Here is a 26,916-nt window from a genome sequence, read left to right as displayed (position 1 = left end):
TGTCTCTTCTTGGGCTACATGTTCATTAAATGACAGCAGGAGCATGATAAGTGGGGCGGGGAGGGGGGTCTCAGGGTGTGTCATCCCAGAGTTTACTTTCATTCACTCCCGGTCCTTTCTGCCCGGCTCCAAGAATTCTTCCCCATTTGTTCCAGTCAGTCTTCGCTATTCTTACTGGTAACGATTCAGCTTCTGCAAAACCACCTCCTAAATCAGTCTGGTTGACTGGCGTTTCCTTAGGGTAGAACGGTCAAGCATGTGTTAACTCAACGTGTTGGGTTCAGCCTTTATACAGATACATTTTCATGTTGATGATCTTCCGGAGCTAGAAGGAATATATTATAGCACTTTACTTATCCATTCCCTTCTTGGTCATGTAGATCAACTGTCATTTCATTATTTGGTTATGACACAAAATGACCATTCTCCCCATATCTGAGCTTTAGAAGTCTTATTCCCTTCAAAGATTTGAGATTCAAGTGTATTTTCTTATAATTCTCTTGTTTTACATTGAAGTTCTTAGGAATCTAATTATCTCCTTACAATTTAGCAAAGGTAGGAACTTTGTTTAAACTTTTGAATTCTGTCCTGTTAGCCCTTTGGTCCTTTAGTTATCTCCAAGGCCAGCTGTATACACTTTTTTTTTTTTAAATGCCAAAGAGATGATAGAAAATTTAGAAGTGTCATAGTTATTGCTCATTACAAGAGAATACTTATCTCTTTCTCTAAACCTGACTCAGACTCTTCCTTGATATCATATTCCCCACCCTCCTCAGGATAGAAACAGAAGTGACTTTAGATAAATTAGTTTTTTGTTCTTAATTTTTAACTGCTTGAAAGTAAGCAGAATAGAAAGTGATGCCTCCTGCGCCTCTCCTCTTTCTTATCTTGTACAAAAGGTGGTGGCCGGGTACTTGTCAGTTTTTTGAAGGCACATGGCAGTCCTGGCTGACTTAACCCGTAGGAGACAGTTGGGTCTGGGGAACACTTCAAGGTTGGGGGACCACTTCCATCTTCAGGAGTGAAGCTGTTTCTTGCACACCCCCAACAAATGCAGGTGGTGTTTTCCCTGATGACTGTCCCCCCCGCCCCAGGTTTTCCTCAGCATTCTGCTTTGGGCTCTAGGTTTTTCAGTCTTTCCCTTGGTTGACTGGGCAGTGATAACAGAAAGTTAAATACAGGTGCTACTCCGCATTGTTGGGGATGGACAATATTCTTCTACCCTTCAAGGTTCTTCTAGCTGGTCTACGAATTAAATTGACATGAGACAAAGATTAATAGGAGAAAATCAAATTTAATTATATGCCCTTGAGAAATCCATGTAAGCTTGAGATTCCGAAGACAGTGAGGCAAAGTGAGGTCCGTGTGTCATCCTGAACTAAAAAGAGGATGGGAGTCCAGGCCTTCCAAAGGAAGGAAAGCACTTTGCAGAAAGAGGAAGAAAAGTGAATTTTTGGTGGAAGGTTTACATGGCCACTCAGAAACAACGGGATATCGAAGACTTTGATCAAACAGGCCTTGATTTCTCCCTGTCTGCCCTGCCTAGTTCATATTCTAGTGTGAATCCGTGGTGATGGCTGTCTTCTGGAGCAGGTCCTCTCTCTAAACTCATTTAGGCAGTTAGCGGGAGGTCAGAGTTTCTTCCTGAGTGGATTGGGCCTTGATTGTTTTCAGTGCAAATAATCGATACGCCCAAGTGGCACGTCCGTTCGGAGCCCCTACAATACCCTGCCTCGCCTTCGGGCCATTCCCGTGGCTCTGCCATCTTTTCCTTGGCATCCTGTCCACTCTGTGACTTGACTTCTTCTCTGACGTGGCTGTTCGGCCCGGCTGGCCCGGAGCTGCAGGCTCTTCTTAAAGCTTCTCTTAAAGCATCCTCCTCCTGAGGACCACAGTTGTCTCCCAGCTCCGTGTAGGAAACACACCCTCCTTCACACTGTGCTGCCCATCCTCGCCCTCTCTCTGCCTCAAATTGGAAGCCCCTCTCCTCTCCCCCTGGGAGAAGCCTCCCCCTTCCAGAACCTGCTCTGGCAAGATGCTGACCTCAGGACTCCCATGCCAGCGGCCATCCCTCCCTCCTCGGGGTAGCTGCCTAGCACCTTGAGTCAGCGTCACCAGCACTTTCCACAGGCAAAATGGTGTTGGAATGGCTGTCCTCGCGGGCTGTGCTGTGGGGTTCTTGCAAACAGGAGCAAGATCTTTGCGTCTCTCCATCTCAAGAGCTCTGCTCAAGCCTGCTTGCACGTGATATTGGTAACTAGCGCATCCTAAACACTTAGGATGTGCCAGACACATTCGAACTGGATCACAAACTTCCGTGGATTTCATGCTCACAGCGGCCGTCCAAGGAAAGCATGTTATTGTCTCCATTTTACAGATGAGGAAACTGAGGCACAGAATCAAGAAGTAATTTCTGAGTCACAGAGCTTGTAACTGAGGAAGCCAGGGTCAAAGGCAGGCCCGGCAGGCAGCTCCCACCCACGCTGTGCCCGGCGGGCTCGTGACTTTCCACTAATTCTCAGCAGAGCGCGCGGACCAGTGGAGAACCTAATCAGCCCGGAGCTGATTTATCCAGCATCTCGGAGGAATTAGAGATTGCCCTGATGTTCATTTTCTCGCTACATCGAGTCATTCCTTCTGGTTTCCTTATCTCAGGCTATTGTTTGCCTTCCGGGATGGTGAGATTTTGTTTAATCATCAGGAGTTTAAAAACTTTTTTGTTTTAAAAGTTAGAACTCTGTTTTGTTTTGTTTGCTTTTTTAAGATTTTATTTATTTACTTGACAGAGACAGACACAGCGAGAGAGGGAACATAAGCAGGGGGAATGGGAGAGGGAGAAGCAGGCTTCCTGCTGAGCAGGAGGCTGACCTGGGGCTCCATCCCAGGACCCTGGGATCACGACCCGAGCCGAAGGCAGACGCTTAACAACTGAGCCACCCAGGCACCCCATAAAGTAAGAATTCTGTTTTAACCAAAAATGATTTTAAATTAACTATCTCTGAAATCAGTTTCGTATTTACCTGCCTGTTGAAGTAGTTCACGGTGTATAACTCAACCTTTTATTAATGTCCAGGGCCATCACTGTGACTAAAAAACAGTAAGCCAGGGGCGCCTGGGTGGCTCAGTCCCTTAACAGTCTACCTTCCACTCAGGTCAGGATCCCAGGGTCCGGGCCCCGCCCCACACCGGGCTCCCTGCTCACTGAGGAACCTTCTACTTTCTCCCTCGGCCGTTCCTCCCTTCTTGTGCTCGCGCGCACTCTCTCTCTCTCTCTTTCTGTCAAATAAAATAAATAAAATCTTTAAAAAACAATAAAATAAATAAATAAATAAAATCTTTAAAAAAAACAAAAAACAGTAAGACATAATCTGAGCCTGTGATGTCCAGGAGCCTTGAACATCAGTAAGATTTATTAGCATCTACTAAGTATGAGGCACTTCAAGTACAGTTCCTTAATTAATTAATTGTGTAGGCATAAGATTTGCTTTGCCTTTTTTTTTTTTTTTTTTAACTCTTGTCTCTATTTCTGGAAGTTTCTTTAGTGTTCTTGGATCTGTAGAGCGGTCATCTCTCCCTTCTTGCTCTCGGTCTGCTGTTCCCCAGGAGACCGCCCTACTGGCGGCAGACTGTTGTGGAGGAGCCGTGGGCGAGAATGGGTAACCAGACTTGTTGCTAATATTGTTAAAATTCCCCTCCTTCCACGGCGGCCTCCCAAGGGGCCAGATAAGAGGCTTGGGAGGGGAAAGATTTTGGATTTCCTCCAGCAGTCGCTGTTCTAAGAGAGCAAGGCCCCTCAGCATCCCTCCCGCGGCCGCTGCAGAGTGCGAGGCCCCTTCTGACCGCTAATGGCACTGTCCTCTTCCAGTTACAACACAGGCCGTATGTCAGTCATGCCTCAGGGTGGCTGGTGGCTGGGGAAGTCATGTAGTTTGCTGTGAGTGACCTGACATGGTCCCTCCGTGCCTGCCAAGGGAATTAAGTATCTCTGTGGTCTGGGAACCCTTGGCTTTGACCTTTTGAAATGTATTGAGAAACCAAGTTAAAGTTACCGAGGGCCTAAAGTGATTGGAACCTCTATGCTCAATTTCCCTTTAAAATGTTAGCTTCTGGGGCACCTGGATAACACAGTGGATTAAGGCCTCTGCCTTCGGCTCAGGTCATGATCCCAGGTCCTGGGATTGAGCCCCGAGTCAGGCTCTCTGCTCAGCAGGGAGCCTGCTTCCCCCTCTCCCTCTGCCTGCCTCTCTGCCTGCTTGTGATCTCTGTCAAATAAATAAATAAATAAAATCGTTAAAATACTAGGTTTTTATAGAGTAAACAATAAAGAAAACATTCAAAAAGCCATCTTCAGAGTCAGTGAATATAAACAGACATCCATGAAGCAGGCTCCAGGCTTGGAATTATTCTGGCCTCTAATTTTGTGACATCTGGCTTCAGTGAAAAATATATTAAAAGCTTTTGTGAGATTATCAGTTTTCATCATTCAACTGAAAACTTGGCAGAGTTCGTCCCTGGGCTTCTGCGCCTCGGGGGGCCGACTCCCCGCCTGCCTTTCTTGGAGTGCGAGCTGGTGTTCATCCTGGGGTTACTTTTCCTGTTTTCCTTAGCGGTCAGCGAGGCCACCGTGGAGTCCGGGCCGCAAGTACAAAAACTGTCCCCTAGAGAAGGCTGTCCCCCCTCACCTCCCTGAAGGAGGCTCTGGGCCACTGGGGTTTCCATCTCGGGGCTCTGTCCTCAGAATCAGAGGCCGAGGGAATGGAACTGGTCGAGCTCAGGTCCCTCACCATGGCCAAGTGCAGGAGAGGAAGGAGAACAGGCTCTGAGCGGAAGAGCAGGAAATGAATGGGCATCAGCCGGCTGGTCTGCGGCTGACTGCTGGCCGGCCCCATGAGGCTGGCTGCCACATACGGCCTCTGTCAGGGTCTCTACTCTTCCCTTGTACCTGCAAGGGCGTGTAATTTCTCCTGTTCAGCATTTGTTAGAGGCATTCGTGGGTTTCAGCCCGCAGATACTTAAAAAGCACCTGTTAAGGGAGGCCACATGATGTGGCAGGAAGAGCCCCACGTGTGAGTTAGAAGACTTGGGTTCAAGGTCGGACTTCCCTAATGCCTGTCTGTGCTCTGTGTCCCCATCTGTAACAGTGGGACAAAGCTGCTTAGCTCATCTGGGACACAGCGTTGTCATAAGGGCTGAATAAAATCAGATGAAATCGTGTGGTTAAACCCTTGAAGGAGCCGTGCAGGGTCTGATATTTATTTATTGAGCATAACTTGGTGCTTTATGATAAAGAGCAAAGACATTTATTTTAATGTATCTCTGTATTTACGTTTGTTATTTGCTTCTTGTCTATTTTTATCTTAAATTCTAGGAACTGAGATATACAAGGTTCGTTAGTCTACCCTGGGGCATCAAGATGAGTCCTGCCACAATCTAGACGATGTCGCTAAGCAGTTTAGTGCCAAAGACGTGGTCCCTTCTGCTCTGCAGCATTCAGGGGTGTGGCCGTGGTCAGGGAAGGCCTGGGAGGAGGTGGGGGGTAACCTTTGTACCTTTGTCAGAATTATAGACTCTTATTGATTAGCTGTGTCCAATAGAAATATAATGTGAACCACATACTTAATTTAAGATTTTTCCTGTAGCTATATCTGAAGACAAAGCAAAAAGAAACAGGTACAATTAATATGAAAAATATATTTTTATTTTACCCACTGTATTTAAAGGAGTATCATTTCAAAGCAGGTAATCAATATAAAACAATTCAGGAGAGATTTTACACTCCTTTTTTGATGCTGTTTTGGAAGTCTGGTGTGTCTTTTACCCTCACAACACGTCTCAGTTCCAATTAGCCACAGTTCAAGGGCTTAGGAGACCCGTGGCTGTGGGGTCAGACAGCGCAGCCCTAGATGGAACCAGAATAAGACAAGGCAAGCAGCAGAGGGAGAGAAGCAGCAGAGACTGGAATTCAGTGAGCACCGGCTATGGACCAAGCAGGGCCAGGACTAGCATTCATTCACGGATGAACAAATTTATTGGATCCTGTTTTTATTTGAAATTTGGATATTTTGCTCATCATGAATGTTTTTGCACTAATTTGGATTTTTAAAATATGCATTACAATATGATTTACCCTCATATTGTAGTGTTGTGTTCTGGTGCCTGTTCTATTTTGCATGCAAGGCAAGTGCCACACACACACACACACACACACACACACACACAGCCCTAGTGAGGTGCTGGCTCCAGGCACTTCCTGTGAACTTCCTAATACTCATCCGGGCATGAACTTGAACCAAACTGAACTATGTAACAAAAACAGGAGCCATCTCCTCTAATTTAAGTAAGCCTTGGGCATTTATTTTGTTCAATGAATTTTCAACTGAATTCAAGTTAGAAATAAAAAAGACTTTGGAAAATAAGTTGAAATTCAGACTGAATCTGTGAATTGAAAATTTTGAAAATGTTTTGGGCGCAAACTATAACACAGGAGAGAGTTCATCAGCCTTGATTTCCTGGTGTGAGGGGACCCTGGACCATCGCGCCCCGCCTCCCCCGTTGTAGGGGAAAAGAATGAAAAGGAGTGTTTTGAGAAGACTGTCCGAGGCCTCATTTCCTTCCTGCATTCCCCACATTCTACTTTAGTCTCCAGCCTTTACGGGGTCCTTATCTGCAGGCTCTCTCCGTAATGATGATAGTGGGAATGTTGTGTTGGAAAAAACTTTGATATTAAAAGAAAGGTCAAAAATTGCTTTTTACAGTGGTACCGATTTCAAACAGAATCCTCTTCTTTCTTTTAGGGAACTTAGAAACAAAGCAGATATTCAATTTGGAGATAATGGAACAACGATTTCTGCCGTTAGCAACAAGGCCTACGTTTTTGAACGAAATCAATCTGTTGGAGACCCTAAAGTTGACTTAATTAGAACGTTAAATATTCCCGCGGTGGTAAGTAAGCATTTTCGGTATCATTATTGTGGCTTTGAGAAGCAAGGAAAAAGCCCAGTTAAGGCTGTTCCGTTTTTACATTTAAGAGTTTTGAAGTTATGTTAAAAATAAATGTCTGTAAAAATATAAATACATTTTTACACTTCCCTTCCTTAGAGTTCGACTGAGACTTTTTCCAGACTTTTTCAAATGGTGACATAATTTCAAAGATGTTTTCAATGCTCCAAAGACAAGATCTTTTCAAGGGGTGACATAGTGCACATCTTAGGACTCCCCCGGCCCAGCTTCTTGCTGTGTGTTCAGGATCAGCTCTTGTGCAGATAAATACGGATTTTTTTAAATAGGGATTGTGGGGGCAGAGAGTGAATAATTTTTTAAAGATGTACGTGCCCCTTGTTTTGGTTCGGAAGGTCGAGCCACAGAATTGGCATGCCACTTCTTAGTTTAGGTTTCGATCTTAGATTTTTTAAATTCCCAAAATATATACTGACTTTCCCCCCTTAATAAACAGCAGAGAGAGGGCGGAGTGCAGCCCAGCAGCGTTTCCCTGGCTCCCTTACAAGGACCAGCCCATCTGAGAAAGATGCAGGAGACCCAGGGGACCACTTCCCTGTTCCCTCCAGCAGCCCCCTCTGACGCTCGCACTCGAGGCCTGGGTGGCGCCCGGCACTCCGGGCGGACCCAGGACCCAGACAGGACCAGAGCCTGGATTTGACCTCGTCCGGCTGCGTCGGCGGCGGGTCCGGCTCAGGGGGCGGCGGCGCCACCTCGTGGCCGGAGATGGTGGCGCGGCTCCAAGCGTCTCTCCGTCCCCGGCGCGGAGGGGACCGAGCCCCTGCGGGCGGGCGGGCGGGCGGAGCTCACACTCACAGTCCGCGGTGCCCAGAAGGGACGGGACCCGGAGCGGCTTGTTCTTGCACACGCAGCCGGGGAGGCTCTTTCTGCCTGACTTTGCGGCTGTTCGGTCTCAGCATCGACTGTGACGCTTCCAGCCCTCTGTGCCGGAGGGAGGGGCCGTCGGAGGGGGGGGCCGCGGGGGGAGGGGGAGGGGTTGGGGGGATGGGGGAGGGGGAGGGGCTGTGGGAGGGAAGGGGGAGGGGGGGTTGGGGGAGGGGGGGACGGAGGGGCGGGGGCAGGGGAGGGGGTTGGGGCGGGGGAAGGGGGGAGGGGCGAGGGCTCCGCGCCCTGAACCCGCCTGTGCCCCCCAGACCGCCATGGAGTGGGCGCAGCTCCGCTTCCTGCGGGAGCTGATCGAGGCCCTGCTCCGGGCCTACCAGCAGACGCTCTTCGTGACCCACACGGTGCACGAGCTGCTCTGGGGCTACAAGGACGAGATCCTGTCCCTCATCAACGTCTTCAAGCCCGAGATCTCGCCCTATTTTGGCCTCTACTATGGGGTAAGTCCAGGTTTCTTTCCAGAACCTCTTTACTGGGCTGGTGTGGGGGGAGGGGCACGGCGCGCCGCAGGCGTCTGCGCCCTGGGCTCCTTCCCGGAGGCGACCTGGCATCCTAGAGGTCGTGCAGAGTTGGTGAAAAATAAGACCGTATTTAATTTTTAGGGGGAAAAATGCTTCCCCCACGATTCCAACCTGCTTCCAGCACCGGCTCTGAACGAGCAGTTACGGAAAACGCACGGAGTGACTGTGCCCCTGCTCAGGCGGGTCTCTCCAAGTGTCAGGAATTCAGTGACGGGGCCAAGTCCCCACCGAGCCCCTGCGTCGCCTGACAGGGACAAGGAACGACACCGGGACGTGCGATCCGCAAGGGGTGGTGGCCCCGCGGTACGTTTTCAGACAGGCCGTTCCCCAGAGTCTGGATGATCTGAACCTGTGTCGCGCATCTGTGACTTCTTAGGCTCCTCAGAGGAATTTTGTGTGGTTCCTGGCAGGTTTTATTCACTTTGACTTGAAATAAAAAAAAAAAAAAAAAAAAAAAAAAAATTCAGGTTTCAGGTACTTACTGTTCAGAGCATATGTTATTGCTGCCCGAGTTTCAGATGCATTTCAGTTCAAAGGAATTTTGAAAATCCGTCTTCCCTCCACCAAAAAAAATCCCAATAAAAATCAAAAACAAAAGCCTGTGTGAAACGGAGAGTGAGAGGTTGGGAATGACAAACTTAAGAAGAAAGAGTTAGATGAAGGGGCAGGTCTGAGACTGTGACGCGTTTCCTCATCTTTAAGTTTGTGGTTATTCCCTGGTTCTCTCTACTCAAGAACCTCACTCTTCTCCCGTCATCTTCTAGCATGTTCCTCCATGTCTGTGGCAAAGGCTGATAATACGGCCCCTGTGCCATCAAGGGTATACAAAACTTGGACACCATCCAAACAAAATAGTAAAAGAGTTTTTAACATGATTTATGTAAGAGTTGGGGGTCCTGGGACTAGGGCTGGGCTGAGCCTGAATCCTTCACTCTGGGTGAGCTTGATAAATGCTCCCTAGAAGATCCCATCTGACAGGAGCCCAGCTTCCGTAAGACCAGAGGAAGCACCAATTTCTTCTTAAACTGTGGTGGACCTCCCTTCTTGAAAAAACTTGAGGACTTCCAAGGAAAGAGAGAAACGCAAGCAGTCTCCATGCCCAGCACAGAGCCCGACTCAGGGCTCAGAGCTCACAACCTGATATCATGCCTGACCCCAAATCAAGAGACCCATAGGTGCTTCTTAGCTGACTGAGCCACCCACGTGGTCCAACAAAGCTTTCCTTAAGGCCCTCTGGGTCCCAGTGACTTCGGTCCACCTGCCAGGTAGATCCTGTCCCTAAGACCTCAGTATTTTTTAGGCAACTTTCCATCGTATAGCCTCCTTTTTATGTTTTTATATCATTGACTTCATCAGACTTATAACTAAGATCCTTCTGTATCTCTTTAAAATGTAACCCGCGTTTATGGACTTGTTAAGAAATTGACATTTTGGGGGGGGCGCCTGGGTGGCCCAGTGGTTAAAGCCTCTGCCTTCGGCTCAGGTCATGATCTCAGGGTCCTGGGATCGAGTCCCGCATGGGGCTCTCTGCTCAGCAGGGAGCCTGCCTCCTCCTCTCTCTCTCTGCCTGCCTCTCTGCCCACTTGTGATCTGTCAAATTAAAAAAAAAAAGAAAGAAAAGAAAAAGAAATTGGCATTTTTTGCTTTCCCGAGGCAAGGATGTGTTGTTTTATGTATTTCTTCCTTCCTTCCTTTCTCTGTGCTTGCCCTTTGCCACTCCTTGCAGACGCCACTGTACGCTCACAGGGCCCCGCTGGAGAAAAGCCCTGTCCCATTGCTCAGGTAGATTCGTATGTGGCGTGGGAACAGAGCCAGGAACAGAGCATGAGACCTGCAAACAGAGGGCCTGGATTGACGTTCTGACTTTTTCACTTCATAACTGGGGGGCTACTTCTGAATCTTGGTTTCATCACGTGTGACTTAAGGCTCACAGTGTCCACGGTTCCAAAGCTGTTTTGCAAGGTTAAGTGAGAAGTCCATAAAAATGCTTGTGAAACTACAAACCACGGTAGGCATTGCAGGAGTCATGGCCCCCCCCCCCCCCCCCACGACTGGCTCCAGAGACGACCCTGAATTCGTCTGAGTGACCGCTGAATCTTTCCATTTGGGCCCCAGAGACACTACCTGCGGTGGTGTTGGGGAAAAGGCAGTGTCTCTGGTCGGTTTGTCATCTGCTCTGATCAAAGATTGATCTTCAGCCAATAGCACGGGAGTTCACACCTGCGCCACCATCCACCCGAAGATGGGGACAGGCTGCGTCGGGGGAGGCACACCGCCCTTGGCACCCACTCTTTTGCCCCTGCCTGAGCCTGGCCGAAATCTTTCCTGACTCCTGGTGGTCTTGTGGGAGCCTTCCCCTTGGATGTACCAGGCCATTGAGCGCTCTTCCTCCAAAGACTCTCGTGACGAGACAGCCAGAGACGATTACTAGAGAGGGACTGGGGTCCGAGGACGAGCAGGAGAAGTGACGCAGACATTGGCACAGAGCTTCCGAGAAGGACCAGGTTAAATATCAGATGCTCACACTGCGTTTTGCAGGGCCATTCAGCATGGTTTTACCCATTGATTTTAGGGCATCTCTGTTCTAAGCGCACACACACCTCCCACTGGAGGTGGGTTCTGGGGTGTATAAAATTCTAGTTGTCAGAAAGTGCCTTTGAGAGGTCAGCCCATCCAGCCCGTCCTTCGGGGGTGGGGGTGGGGGTCAGGCTTCCGTTACGGTCGTGGTAGGACAGCGGTGGTCCTAGCTCAGGGCCCCCCTCCGTCTCCCGCAGTAATGTTCCTTGCACCCAGCACACATCCGTGCCAGGACAACATAAAACCTCTTTATTCCTGCTTGTCCTCAAAGAACAAACGTTCCAGCAAGAGACAAGCATTCTCATGCAGTGTCTGACTCTCAGGAAGAAAACAGCTGGGGAGAACCCTTTCTGAATTTCTGTGAAACATTTAAATGCTTTTCTACTTTGCTTAGCCCCTACCTGAGTTAAGTGAAGGACTTGAGGAATCAGCATCCATTCCGTTTTTTATAAAATTGGTCATTCAGCCTTTTTTACACAGAGTATTTGAATTTTCTCTAAGTTGGTATAATGTTCCCAGTGCTCTCCTTAAAATGTCCTTTCCCTCATATCTTAAAGTCACTTGAAGCTTCATGTGGGGAACACGAGGTGACCATTATGGAGGTGGACCGAGTTGATATATTGGCATAGTTGGTGCAATTATGTTAAATGATGGAAACAAGAACCAAAGTAGGCAAAACACACGAGAAGAGAATTCACAAAGGGTCTGAATTTTTTTAAGGCAGAGCTGAATGATGTGAGGAAAGGATTCAACCGCAGGGAATAGAGAGATGCAAAAGGAGATAAGAAACCTTGTTCTTTTGGGGTTCATCTAATTAGCGGAGTTTAACAAAAGCTACTTGGGGAATGTAAACTGATTGACTCTGCTATTTCCACCACCTTCTAACAGGCTGACCTTGAACAACTTGATAAAATGTATCAAAAGGCTTAAACATGTTGGTGCTCTTTTCTCTAGTGATTTTATTTCTATGGGTTTGTGTAGAAAACAAAAGTACTGACAGTGCTTTTAAGCATAAAGATATTCATACAATATTATTTGTGGTAGCAAAAAAATTCAAAATTAAATATCCAATAATAGAATAATTATTTCTACGTAATGTTGTGGAGTCATTAAATTATACCTCTGAAGAACTTCTGATAACAGGGGAAATATGTTAAGTAAAAAAGTGGGGGGGTGGCAGGGCGCCTGGGTGGCTCAGTGGGTTAAGCCTCTGCCTTTGGCTCAGGTCGTGATCTCAGGGTCCTGGGATAGAGCCCGTATCGGGATCCCTGGTCATCTGGGAGCCTGCTTCTCCCTCTCCCTCTGCCACTCCCTCTGCTGTGCACCCTCTCTCTCTCTCAAATAAATAAATAAAACTTTTTAAAAAAAAATGTGACTTGGAGAGAATGTGCAAGTAAAGAAAGCTTACTTGGAAAAGGGGCTACATTAATGCCACTTTCTTCTGTTGGAACTGAAGTATAATAGGGCCTTGGCCTTGGACTTGCGCACACAATTATATATAAGATATAATTCACTTATCATAAAATCACTACTTTAGAGTGGGCAATTTAGCAGTTTTTAGTATAGTCACAAGATTGTGCAACCACCACCACTGAGTAATTTTAGAGTATTTTTGTCATCCTCCCCCCAAAAACCACATAATCCGTAGTCACCTCCATTTCTTCTGTTGCACTGATCTACTTTCTGTCTCTGGATTTGCCTGCAAATCTACAGACATTTTTTAATAGTTAAAAGGTTTGTGTCTTTTCTGGTTTTCTTTTTGCTTCTGCAAAGAAAAGTAAGATCATGCTTTTTGTTGGAGACAGAACACAAGAAATCCCCCCACACATGTGTACAACCTCTCTCCAGCCCCTTTGGGGTGCTGGGACCGCTGGCGCTGGACAGGAGTGGCCAGGCTGGCCCCGGCTGAGAGAAGAGAAGAGTCAGGGCTCTGTGTGGGAGCTTCTTCAGAGCCAGAGAGGAAGGGAGTTTGGGAATGGGGCTTGGCTTTGTTGGGCAAAAAATAGTATTAAAAAAACTCAGCATACATGCCCGCTCTCCATATGGGGCCAAGAGGCACTGCCTCTGATGGATGCATCTCTGGGAGTTGGACATTCACATGCAAGCTGGACCTTCCTGTAACTGGAATCGTACAATATCCCACCTTTGTGTCTGACTTCTTTTATTTAGCATCACGTTTACCAGGTTCATCCACGTTGTAGCAGGTATCAGCCCTTAATTCCTTTTATGGCTGAGTCCTATTCTGTTTTACGCATAGGCCATACTTTGCTTATCTGCTCATCAGTTGTTGGGTGTTTGGGTTCTTTCTACATTTTGGCTCTTAAGAATAATGCTGCTCTGAACATTCGTGCACAAGCTTTGTAGGGACGTTGACTATCTACCTTAGAATGGAATTCTCTTGGGTGTACAGGGAGGAGTAGAATTTGGGGTCATATGGTAATTCTGTTTGACTTTTTGAGCAACCACCAAATTGTTTTCCGCAGCAGCTGCACTGTTTTCCATTCCCACCAGCAGTGTGCGAAGGTTCCCATTTCTCCAGATCCTCACCATTGTTTGTTATTTTCCTTAAGATTTATTTATTTTAGAGAGAGAGCATGAGTGGGAGTGGCAGAGAGAGAGGGAGAGAGGATCTCAAGCAGACTCCACAATGAGAGCAGAGCCTGACATGGGGCTCAGTCTCATGACCCCGAGATCATGGCCTGAGCTGAAACCAAGAGTTGGACGCTTTACTGACTGCACCACTCAGGCGCCCCATTTTCTTTTTTTCTTTTATCGCCATCCTGGTGGGTGTGAAATAGTGTTGTGGCTCTGATTTGCATTTCCCTGAAGACTGGTGGTGTTGAGCATCTTTTCATGAACTTGTTGGCCATTCAGATATTTTGGAGAAATGTCTCTTCACATCCTTTGTCCATTATTTAATTGGGCTCCTATTTTTTAAAACCATATGTAGTAATAGAATTCATATGGTATTTAGTCAGATAGTCACCTTATTCCTGGTTCAGTCTTCTGTAACAATTATACCCAAATAGGATGGCTTCGTGAAGCTTAAGTTTCTCAGTTACTGTATCATCAGGGTTCTCCGGAAAAACCGAATCAGTAGGAGATCTAGATCTACTACCTATATCTGTAATATCTATCTAAGATTTATATGTATTAAGGAATTGGCTTATGCAATGGTGGGGGCAGCAGGTGGCCGGTCTGAAATCCATAAGACGGGCTGGCAGGCTAGAAACTCAGGCAGGTTTTCTAAATTGCGTAATTGGGAATTCCTTTTGCCCAGTAAACCTCAGATTTTGTTTTTAAAACCTTCAACTGATTGGTTGAGTCCACCCACATTATCAGTGGTAATTTACTTGAAGTCAACTGACTTTAATATTAATCATATCTACAAAATACAACACTATCTAGACTAGTGTCTGACCAGGCAACTGGGCACCATATTCTACCAAGCTGACACATAAAATTAACAATCCTGGTTTCTTAAAATGATCCTGTTCACTCATTTTCAGAAAAATGGGACTAATGATGGAGACTATGTTTTTCTAACCGGAGAAGACAATTACCTTAACTTTTCAAAGATTGTGGAATGGAATGGAAAAACGTAAGTGTAACAATTTACTGGTGTGATTATTTTTTAAATTTCTGTTTAAATTGAATGCCCATTTATATATTATTTCAAAAAATATTAACACTGTCATTTTTTTGCATGAAAACTATAAATATGTAAAATATCTTTGTAATTACTATTGTATAAATCAAGATTGGGGCAACACACTTTATAAATTAAATATCAGTGTTTTGTAGACTGCTCACGGCGAGGCATGCGTTACAAGCAGTGAAAACTTTCACTTTCCACGTGGTCATTGAATGATGTGTAGCTATAGCACAGATACTTTAAAACCACTTGTTTTGGGGGGAGAGGGAAGGGTTTCTCTTTTTTAATTTAATTTAGTGATTGTGGATTGTTCACATGTTTTTCTTTAAGGGTAAAAATACATGTGAGTTCACCATCATGGTATTCCAGAAATATATTTTAACATTTATAACTTAAACTACTTCCAAAAAGTTGCTGAGACAGCTTGCAATAAAGCTACATATAAGCCAAGATACTTTAAGTCAGAGGAATTAGAAACCCTGGAGAGAAAAGGAAGGTAGTTCTTCAGGGACAGAAGTAAGAGGAACTTGAACATTAAAAATTTCTTCTTGAACATTAAAAATTTACATCTAAGCTTTCCAGAAATATGGGCGAAAAAACCTGGCGTGGAATATAAGGGAACCTCTCTGTACTACCTTTGCAATTTTTCTGTAAATCTGAAACTATTTTTAAATAAAAGTTTATTTAAATTTTAAAAAGCACCCATATCTGTGTACATAAACATACGTTTGTGTACACACACTTCAAAATAGGTCAGATCCCTTAAAGAATATGTGAGAAGCTGGTAACAGTGTTGCCCCTGGAGGGGGGTATGTGGATGGCCAGGGCACTGGCCCCAGGGAGATTTACTAAAAGTGGATTTTGTTTTAGACTCAACCTGTTATTTTCTTTCTTATCTTTTAATAGCACAGTATTATTCTTTTAAATGTGTATCACAATTATTGATACAGTTATAATATAATGATATAGTGTTTGGTATATTGGACGTTTTTTCTGATTTATGTCTGTTCTACCCTCAGATTTTTATGGTTCATTTTTAACAATATTTTCAGACAAAATTGAAAGCTGTCTGTCTCTTCTCCTCCCAAACAGAACACTATCTACCAGTTGTGTAACATGTCACACCCCTCTTCCATGCTGTTTCACATTCTTTGTAAGCCAAATATAAGTAAAATGTTTATTATGTTTATAGTAAATAATTAATAAGCCTGTTTTACTAACTTTCCTTTTTTAATTTTCCGGGCAATTTTACTGAAATTCTAGTTAGTTAACCTACTGTGCAACATTAGTTTCAGGTGACTCAGCACTTCAACATCCGACACCCAGTGCTCTTCACAAGTGCCCTCCTCAGTCCCCATCCCCCATCTAGCCCATCCCTCCGGCAGCCCTGTTTGTTCTCCGAAGTTAAGAGTCTCCTCTGCTTTATTTTTCCCTTCATCTATATTCACTGTTTTGTTTTCTTAAATTCCACAGAGAGTGAAATCATATGGTATCTGTCTTTCTCTGACTTATTTTGCTTAGCATAATGCACTCTAGCTCCAACCACATCATTGCAAATGGCAAGATTTCATTCCCTTTATGGCTGAGTCATATTCCGTTGTATATACGTGTACCACCTCTTCTTTACCCATTCATCGGTTGGTGGACATTTGGACTCTTTCCTTAACTTGGCTATTGTTGGTAATGCTGCTATAAATGCTGGGGGGCCTGTGCCCCTTTGAATCTGTATTTCTGTATCCTTTGGGTAAATACCTGGTCGTGCAGTTTCTGGGTGGTAGAGTAGCTCTATTTTCAACTTGGAGAGGAACCTCCGTACCGTTTTCCAAAGTGGCTGCACCAGTTTGCATTCCCACCAACAGTGTAAGAAGGTTTCCCTTTCTTCACATCCTCACCAATATCTGCTGTTTCCTGTGTGGTTAATTTTAGCCGCTCTGACAGGTGTGAGGTGGTAGCTCATCATGGTTTTGATTTGTATTTCCCCAGTGATGAGTGATGTTGACCATCTTTTCATCTGTCTCTTAGCCATATGCATGTCTTCTTTGGAAAAACTCATGTCTAATGCCCATTTCTTAACTGCACTAAAAAAAATATATTCTGCTGCTTTAGGGTGAAAAAAATATATTCATATTATATATAAAAACATTTATATGTTTTTATATAATAATATGTAATATATATTAGACATATTATGTAATATATTAGATATTATTTATCTAATTATAAATATATAGATAGATAATATCTAATAGATATCTTATATTTAATATATATCTAATATCTAATATATTATATACTATAGTATTATAATATATTCTCTATATATTCCCTATTCTTTTCTCTCTATATGTATTAAGTCCATCTGGTCCAGTGTGTCATTCAAAGCCATTGTTTCCTTGTTGATTTTCTGCTTAGATGATCTGTCCATTGCTGTGAGTGAGGTGTTAAAGTCCCCTACTATTACTGTATTGTTATCAATGAGTTTATGTTGGTTATTAATTGATTTGTTTAATTGGGTGCTCCCACATTAGGGGCATAAAGATTTCTAATTGTTAGGTCTTGTTGGATAGACCCCTTTATTATGCTATAGTGTCCTTACTCATCTCTTGTTACACTCTTTGGTTTAAAATCTAGTTTGTCTCATATAAGTACGGCCACTCCAGCTTTCTTTTGATGCCCACTGGCATGACAAATGGTTCTCCATCCCCTCACTTGCAATCTTCGGGTGTCTTTAGGTCTAAAATGAGGCTCTAACTCTTAATCATGGGAAACAAACTGAGGGTTGCGGGAGGAACAGAGGGTGGAGCGCTCGGGTAACTGGGGGACGGGCGTTAAGGGGGGGGCACGTGATGTGATGGGCTCTGAGCGTTACATGAATCACTGACCTCTACCTCTGAAACCAACAACACATTATTGTTAATTTTTAAAAATAATAGTAAATAAATAAATAAATAAATGTCACATGCACGGAAAAAAGAAAAGAGAATCGTCTCTTGCAGGCAGCAATTGATGGGTCTTATTTTTTTCATCCATTCTGATACCCTGTGTCCTTCGATTGGCACATTCAGTCCATTTACATTCAGAGTGATTGTTGGTGATACAAGTTTCGTGCTGTTGGATTAGCTGTAAAGTCAGTGTTTCTGGAGATTTTCTCTGTTCCTTTCTAGTCTTTGTTGCTTTTGGGCTTTCTTTCCCACTCAAAGAGTCCCCTTTAATCTTTCTGTGCTGACAGGGGAGAAAACTGGTGGCAGCCCGCTCTCTCATCCCCAAAGAGGGGCGCGCGCGCCCACCACTGTCCAGGAAGCCTCCAAGAGGAGCAAACTCTCCCCTCGTTTGTCCCGACGTCCCTCATGTCCCTGCCTTCACTTTGCCAGCGTCGGAGCCTCTGCCCACCCGGTGGCACTGTGGCTTTTGTCTCAGGACCGCCAGCTGGGTTTCAAAACTCCAAATTTTAGGGACCCAGCATGGCACCGATGGGCACTGATCCTCCGGGGGAGGGTCTTGCCATACTGCAGCTGGTGCCAGTTTGTCACAGTAGGGTGGTCACACGCACGCGCAGGGGCTTGGAGTTTACAGTAAAGCACAGTAAAAAGTCCGCAGCTGTGCTAGTGGCCCGCAGCAGGTGTCTCTGCTCCTGTGCTGATGAACGGGACAGCACATTGGCACCTGCTGGCTCCTTTGTCTCGAGAGAGGCAATGCCACTTCTCCCAAGTGCACTCTAAGAAGGGAACCGTCTCTCCTCGTGCCACGCGGGGGATCCTCCGGCCACATTGTCTGCTCCTGGGCCTCACCTGCGAGGCTTCACCCCAGCAATGGTGCAGAATTCTAACATTTTAGATGTAAAAACTTGTGATTATCCCAAGTTTTCCCCGTCAGTGGTTTTGGGGAAGTGTTTTTCTTGTGTGATAACCTGCAGCCTGTGCCCCTTTTCTGTCTCTCTCTCTCTCTGTGATCAGGGGCCCCTCTCCCCTCAGCACTGGCGATTCTTTTCTCCCCATATCACAACCCCACATCTCCTACCTTCCATGACGTGGCCCCTTTTCTCCCTCTAGTTGTGCAGTTTGTCCTCTCAGTCCTCAGATTGGTTTCCTGGTGTTCTGAGTGATTTGCTGTTCAGCTAACTGTGTTTGAGAGATGGGGCAAGCATAAGGCCCTCCTTCTACTCTGCCACCTTAAGTCCGTCCTCAAGAGCCGATCATACCTATCCTGAACTCTGCTGTGAGTGGACTAGCTGTCGTGCATGCTAAACTGAATCACTATTTTAAGAAAAAGTATTTCTAAACCACGACATAGGATATTCTTTTTTGCAGGAAGGAAAGAGGGAGTTTTAGACATTGCCTCTATCAGAATGGATTTGGGGATCAGGTGCCTACCCTCTTGATCCAATCCCTAACCAGAGTCCCCCTTGTGTCTGCGTATAAATAAGCTTCTGTGGGTAGTTGGCTCCCAATTAAGGCTTGAAAAGTCCCGACCATCTGTAAAGATCTAAAATCGAATGTGACAGTCTCCTCTTCCTTGTGCTCCTCAATCACAGGTCCCTTGACTGGTGGACAACAGACACATGTAATATGATCAATGGAACAGATGGAGATTCTTTTCACCCCTTGATAGACAAAGAGGAAATTCTTTATGTCTTCCCATCTGAATTTTGCAGGTAAGAACTTTCCAGATAAGTTATTTGACTGTAGGACCACCAAAAGGGTGAGGAATATAGGCAGCTACCCCCCGTAGGCCCGGGCATTTCTGCTTAATCAATGACAAATGCTGGGGCGCCTGGGTGGCTCAGAGGGTTAAAGCCTCTGCCTTCGGCTCAGGTCATGATCTCAGGGTCCTGGGATCGAGCCCCGTGTCGGGCTCCCCGCTCAGCGGGAAGCCTGTTTCTCCCTCTCCCTGTGCTGCTGCCCCTCCCTATCGGTGGATTTGAACGCCAGCTCCAACTCCTACAGCTGTGCCACCTTGGGAAGGTCGTCCAGCCACCCTGTGCCTCACTTTCCTCATTTGTAAAACAAAGACAGAAGCAGCTGCCTGCCTCGGGAGTTGTCCTCGGCGCAGATGCATCACTGTCAGTGAAGCGCTTCGCCCTGGGCCCAGCGGACGGTGTCCATGTCCAGAGGCGGCTCTTAGTGACTACGACAGGTGCTGTCCAGTGTGATACTGGTCAGCGGTCAACTACGCAGGAGATCACTCAGACCGTTGTCTAGTTCAAGTTTGCAGGCATTTGTTGAGCTGTCACTTCCCTTAGATCGTACCTGCTCCCACTTGCCCTGTAAGCTCTCCCTCTCCCCCCCTGCTCCTTCATGATTCTGGCTCCTCTCTGGGAGGAAGGAGGAAGGCATCCTGCTCTCCATCCGGATTCCTGTCCCCCCTCGGCCCCTGCCCTTTCTCCCCCCGTCACCCCAAACTGCCGGAACGAGCGGCTGACTCGCCCCACCTCCACATCCGCCCCACTTACCCGGCAAGCCCTTTCATGGAGCTCCTCAAAATCCCAAGGGGTTTAGTCTCATTTGACACTGTCGGTCCAGTGTTCTGAAGAATGGCTGTTCTGGGGTTCCGTGGCTCACACGATGGCAGCGCCTGGCTGGCCAGCCCTGCCGGGGACAGTGGTGGCATCCTAAATCTGAGTGATTTGCTCCAGCGTCCGCTGTGATGTCTCCCCAGAAGGAGCTCTGGCATCGGCTCCCGCCGCTCCGTCCCTGCTGCCCGTGCCTCGTTCCCGGCCTTTCCGGCTCCCCCACAGGACACCACCGTCCCCCTCTGGCTGTCTGCTCTTGACCGTACGTGTCTGTGGAGGGACAGAAGGGTCAGAGATGCCCTGGAATGCAGTGAGTGCAATAAGGCAACCTAGAAGCGTCATAGCAGGCTTTTTTTTTTTTTTTTAATTTTATTCATTTATTTGACAGACAGAGACCACAAGCAGGCAGAGAGGCAGGCAGAGAGAGGAAGGAAAGCAGGCTCCCCGCAGAGCAGAGAGCCCAATGTGGGGCTCGATCCCAGGATTCTGAGATCATGACCTGAGCCGAAGGCAGAGGCTTAACCCGCTGAGCCACCCAGGCACCCCCGTTGGAGGCTTTTTAACAGACTTGGTACAGCGGAAACATGTTCTTATCTGACACGACCACTTTTTCTTTTTTTTACGATTTTTAAAAATTTATTTGTGATAGAGCGAGAGCGGGAACACAAGCAGGGGAAGCTGGAGACGGGGGAAGCAGCCTCCCCACTGAGCAGGGGGCCCGATGAGGGGCTCGATCCCAGGACCCTGAGACCATGACCTGAGCCGAAGGCAGACACTGAACAACTGAGCCACCAGGTGCCCCCGACACAACCACTTTTGATGTGCCCTTTGACCATGTTAGTAAAGCCGAGGACACGCAGACGCCATGGTGCCCCACTGCTCTGCGTCAGCTCCCTGGCCGGGACAACGCCTGTGCGGACCTGTAAGGAGACATGCACAGGAAAGTTCATCGCAGTGTGGTTTTGGGTTTAGGAGTGGAAAATCGGAAGCAATCTAAGGCACTCTAAAAAGGAGAACATAAATTGTGGTGTAGCCATATGAGGGGATACCAGAAAGATTTAAAATACAATATATCTTATATTTAAAATATAAGTGTTCATAATATAATATTGAACGAAGAAGCAAATTACAGGAAGAGAATACACGTGCTGTTTATATAACACTTCAGTAGAGCAGACCGTGCCGCGCGTTGTTTGTGAATGTGCATGTTTGTGAAAGGGTTAAGACCTGCAAAGGAGAGGATAGACCCCAAGTTCAGGACAGCAGTTACCCCTGAGGGCGCAGGGGAAGCGTTGGAGTCGAGAGTGTCACACCGGAGTTGGGAGTGTCACACCGGAGTCGGGAGTGTCACACTGGAGTCGGGAGTGTCACACGGGAGTCGGCAGCGTCAGCGTCACACCGGAGTCGGGAGTGTCACACGGGGGCGCCTGCATGGCTTGGTCGGTCCAGCGTCTGCCTTCGGCTCCGGCCACGGTCCCAGCGCCCTTTGCTGCCTTTTCATCTTTCGCTTTGTCCCCGCCTCCCCCTTGCTTCTGCTTCGTCCACACTGACTCGTGTCCGTGCTGGTCTGGACGACGCTTCGATTTCTTTCCGTGTGAGTCTCCGTCCTGAATGTCCTCTTCATTTTCTACCGCTCCTTTTCCCCCCCTTGGCCTGGTGTGGCTGTTACTCCACCTGCTGCCTCTTAAACTTCTTTCCTGATCATTTCTCTTCTACCCCAAGTGGCTTGGGTTCCTTTCAAGCCTTCTTTTGCATCTTCACTGCCCGCCTGTAGCCCATGGACTTGAGCCACGTTGTGCCCGAGAACAGTTGTTAACGCACTGGCTCTTCCGTTCTTCCCTCCTACCAGATCCGTGTACATAACTTTCAGTGACTTCGAGAGTGTGCGGGGCCTGCCTGCCTTCCGCTATAAGGTGCCTGGAGAGATACTAGCCAACAGCTCGGACAATGCCGGCTTCTGTGTGCCCAAAGGAAACTGCCTGGGCTCGGGCGTTCTGAACATCAGCATCTGCAAGAACGGTGAGGCCGGGGGAGGGACGTGACCCTGTCGCCTCGAGGCTGGGGGAGGGACATGACCCTGTCGCCTCGAGGCCGGGGGAGGGACGTGACCCTGTCAGCTCGGACGCAGGCTTAGTTCCTCAGCAAAGAATGTTCTCAGCCCACATGAAAGAGTGATTCCGACTTTTCCAGAATAATATTTCATAATGTGGCTGTAGAATGGTAAACTACTGGCTTTTCTGCATTGCTTGTTTTTTAAAAAAAAAAAAAGTAAGGTATAACTGACATATAACATTGCGTTAGTTTCTGGTATACACTCTAATGATGCGTGATTTGTATATATTGTAAAATGATCGCTGCACTGAGTATGCTTAACATCCATCACTACACACAGTTACAAAGACAAATGTTTTTCTTGTGACAAAGACTCGTGAGACCTGTCCTCTTAGCAAGCTGTAAACATGCAGTACAAGTAACTATAGTCACTATGTCGTGTACTACATCCCTGAGATCTTTATTTTATAACTGGAAATTTGCATCTGTTGAACCCCTTTCCCTCAACCCCACCGTCTCTGACAACCTCTGATCTGTTCTCTGTTTCTATGAGCTTGGTTTGTTGTTGCTGCTGTTCCTAATTTCCACATGGAAGTGAGATCGTAGATGCTTGTCCTTGTCTGATTCATTTCACTTAGCATCATGCCCCCACGTTCCATCCATGTTGTTCCACATGGCAAGATTTCATTCCTTTTGTGGCAGTATTCCACTGCGTGTGTGTGTGTGTGTGTGTGTACACCACACGTATTTATTCATTTACCCATTGATGGACAGTTAGGTTATTTCCATATCTTGGCTATTGAAAATAATTCTGCAATGAACATAGGGTGCATATATCTTTTTCAAATTAGTTTTTATTTTCTTTGGGTAAATACCCAGAAATGGAATTGCTGGATAGTATGGTAGTTCTGTTTTTAATTCTTTTAAGATTTTATTTTTATTTATTTATTAGACAGAGAGAGGGAGAGTGTACATGCAAGCAGGAGGAGGGCAGAGGGGGAAGGAGAGGGAGAATCTCCAGCAGACTCTGCCCTGAGCGTGGTACCTTACGCAGGGCGTGATCTCATGACCCTGAGATCATGACCTTAGCTGAAATTGAGAGTCTGACTCTTAACCAACTAAGCCACCCAGGTGCCCCTATTTTTAATTTTTTGAGGACCCTCAAAAGATTATATCATTTTCTCTATATATTTTCTATATATTGTGGCTGCACCGATTTACATTGCCACCAGCCGTGCTCAAGGATGCCCTTTTCTCTGCATCCTCCCCAACACCGGTGGTTTCTTGTGTTGTTGATTTTAGCCATTCTGACAGGTGAGAGGTGATACCTCATTGTGGTTTTGATTTGCATTTCCCTGATAATTAATAATGTTGAGCATCTTTTCATGCCATTCGTATATCTTCTTCGGGAAAAAAGTCTATTCGGATCTTCTGCCCATTTTTTAAATTGGATTGTTTGGATTTTCTTGCTCTTGAATTGCATGAGTTCTTTATATATTTTGGATGGATGTTAACCCTTTACAGGTACATGATTTGCAAGTATTTTCTCCCATTCGGTAGGTTGCCTTTTCATTTTATTGGTGGTTTCCTTTGCTGTGTAAAAGTTTTTTAGCTTGATGCAGTCCCATTTATTTTTGCTTTTGTTGCCTTTGCTTTTGGAGTCAGATCCAAAAAGCCATCACCAAGTCTTATGTCATGGAGCTTACTGCCTATGTTTCCTTCTAGGAGTTTTATGGTTTTGGTCTCACATTCAAGACCTTAATCTGTTTTGAGTGTATTTTTGTGTGTGGTGTAAGAGAGTGGTCCAGTATCATTCTTCTGCATGTGGTTGTCCAGTTTTCCTGACATTTATTGAAGACTCTGTTTTTTCCCCATCATATGTTCTTAGCTTCTTTGTGATAAATTAATTGGCCACATGTGCATGGGTTGTATTTTTGGGTTCTTTATTCTGTTCTAATGACGTACATTTCTATTTTATGCCAATACTGTACTCTTTTGATTACTATAGCTTTGTAATATAGTTTGAAATCAGAGAGTATGATATTTCCAGCTTTGTTCTTCTTTGTTAAGATTGCTTTGGCTACTTGGGGGTCTTTTGTGTTTCCACACAGTTTTTAGGATTGTTTATTCTATTTCTGTGAAAAATGCCTTTGGAATTTTGATAATGATTGCATTGAATTTATAAATTGCTTTGGATAGTATGGGCATTTTAACAATATTAGTTTTTCCAATCCATGAACATGGAATATCTTATCTATTTGTGTCTTCTTAAATTTCTTTCCTGTTACAATTTTCAGTGTACAGGTCTTTTATCTCCTTGCTTAGATTTATTCCAATGTATTTAATTCCTTTTGATGTTATTGTGACTGGGATTATTTTCTCTTTCTTTATTTTTTTCTGGTATTTTATTTACTTGTCAGAGAGGAGGGGAAAGAGAGAGGAGAGGGAGAGAGGGATAGAATCTAAGCAGGGGGAGAGGTAGAGGGAGAAGCCGACTCCCAGCTGAGCAGAGAGCCCCATGTGGGGCTCAATCCCAGGACTCTGGGATCGTGATTTGAGCCGAAGGCAGATACTTAACCGACTAAGCCACCCAGGCATCCCTGGGATTATTTTCTTAATTTCTCTTACTGAGAATTCATTATTAGTGTTATAGTAACACAACTGACTTTTATATATTGATTTTTTTTTTTAATCTTGCAACTTTACTGAATTTGTTTTTTAGTTCCGGCAGTTTTTTGATAGAGTCTTTCAGGTTTTCTTTTTCTTTTTCTTTTTTTTTTTTTAAAGATTTTATTTATTTATTGACAGATAGTAGTAAGCAAAGAAGCAGGCAGAGAGAAGGGGAAGCAGGTTCCCCACTGAGCAGAGAGCCTGATGTGGGGCTCAATCCCAGGACTCTGAGATCATGACCCAAGCTGAAGGCAGAGGCTTAAGCCACTGAGCCACCCACATGCCATGAGTCTTTGGGGTTTTTTACATATGATATCATGCCATCTGCTAATAGTGACAGTTTTACTTCTTCTTTACCAATTTGGATGCCTTTTATTTCTTTATCTTGCCAGAGTAATTACTCTGGCTAGGACTTCCAATACTATGTTGAATAAAAGTGGCAAAGATAGGTAATCGTCCCTTGTTCCTGATTCTAGAGGAATAGCTTTAAGCTTTTCACTGTTGAGTATGATGTTAGCTGTGGGCTTGTTGTATATGACCTTTATTAGGTTGAGAGATGTTCCCTCTATATCCACTTTATCATGAGTTTTTATCATAACGGATATTGAATTTTGCCATATTCTTTTTTTCTGCATCTGTTGAAATGATCACCGATTTTTATCCTTTACTTTGTGAATGTGGTATATACCCTGTTGTTTGCTTTGCAAATGTTGCATCATTCTTGCATCCCTAAAGTAAATCTCACTTCATTATGGTGGACAATCCCTGTAAAGTATTGTTGAATTCAGTTTGCTAATATTTTCTTGAGGATTGTTGCATTTATGTTCCTGAGGGATATTGGCCTATAATTTTCTTTTCTTGTGCTGTCCTTGTCTGGTTTTGGTATTAGGGTAGCACAGAGCTTGTAAAAATGAGCTTGGAAATGTTCCCTGCCCTTCTATGTTTTAGAATACTTTGAAGGATTGGTATTCATTCCTCTTTGAGTATTTGGTAGAATTCACCACTGAAGCCATCTGATCCTGGACTTTTGTTTGGTAAGAAGTTTTTGATTACTAACTCAATCTCCTTAGTAATAATTGTTCAATTCAGATTTTCTGTTTCTTCAAGATTCAGTCTTGGAAGGTTATGTTTCTGGAATTTATACATTTCCTTTAGGTTTGTTGGCATGTAATTGTTCATAGTAGTCTTCCATGATCCTTTGTATTTCCGTGGTATTAGTTGTACGATCACTTCTTTCATTTCTGGTGTATTAATTTGAGCTCTCTTTTTTCTTGAGGAGCCTTAGCAAGAGTTTGTCAATTTTATCGTTTCAAAGAACCAGTTCCTTGCTCCATCGATCTTTCCTGTTATCTGTTTAGTCTCTATTTCATTCATTTCCGCTCTGGTCTTTGTTATTCCCTACTTCTTCTAACTTTGGGCTTCATTTTTTCTTCTTTTTCAAATAACTTAGCTTATTTGACAGTTTCATGTTTCTTACGATGCGTACTTCCCACCGTGAATTTCTGCCTTAGAATTCCTTTTGCTACATTCCATAAATTTTGAGATGTTGTATTTTCACTTTCATTCATCTCAAGGCATTCTTTGATTTCTCCTTTGACTTCTTTTTTGACTCATTGGTTGCTCAAGAGCATGTTATATAGTTTCCTCATATGTGTGAATTTTCCAGTTTTCTTACTATAATTGATTTCTAGTTTTATACCATTGTGGATAGAAAAAAATGCTTGATGTGATGTCAGTCTTTTTAAATTTTTAAGACTTGTCCTAACATATAATCTGTTCTGGAAAATGTTTCACGTGCACTTGAGAAGAATGTGTATTCTGGTGCTTTTATATAGAATGTTCTTTATGTATCTAAGTTCATCTGGTCTCATGTGTCATGTAAGGCCAGTTTCCTTTTTGATGTTCTGTCTGGATGACCTGTCTGTTGATGTGAGGTGGAGTATTACAATCTCCTGCCATTATCGTTTGGCTATCTATTTCTCCTTTTAGGTCTGTTAATATTTATATATTTAGGTGCCCCTATGTTGGGTGCA

General features: G+C 45.1%; 1 protein-coding gene across 1 annotated transcript in view; it reads left to right on the top strand.

Annotated features, from left to right (window-relative positions):
• The window catches only part of SCARB2 (scavenger receptor class B member 2), a 68,445-nt gene that overhangs the window by 26,704 nt on the left and 14,825 nt on the right, over positions 1-26,916 (top strand). Inside the window, exons 3-7 of the mRNA XM_059385384.1 lie at positions 6,795-6,942; positions 8,151-8,339; positions 14,507-14,598; positions 19,184-19,303; positions 22,011-22,180. Of these exons, the coding sequence (XP_059241367.1) occupies positions 6,795-6,942; positions 8,151-8,339; positions 14,507-14,598; positions 19,184-19,303; positions 22,011-22,180 (719 nt within the window). The remainder of the gene's footprint in view (positions 1-6,794; positions 6,943-8,150; positions 8,340-14,506; positions 14,599-19,183; positions 19,304-22,010; positions 22,181-26,916) is intronic.

This window comes from Mustela nigripes, chromosome 1 (assembly GCF_022355385.1).
Source record: "Mustela nigripes isolate SB6536 chromosome 1, MUSNIG.SB6536, whole genome shotgun sequence".
Taxonomy (NCBI): Eukaryota; Metazoa; Chordata; class Mammalia; order Carnivora; family Mustelidae; genus Mustela; species Mustela nigripes.
This window is presented reverse-complemented; position numbering and strand designations above follow the sequence as displayed.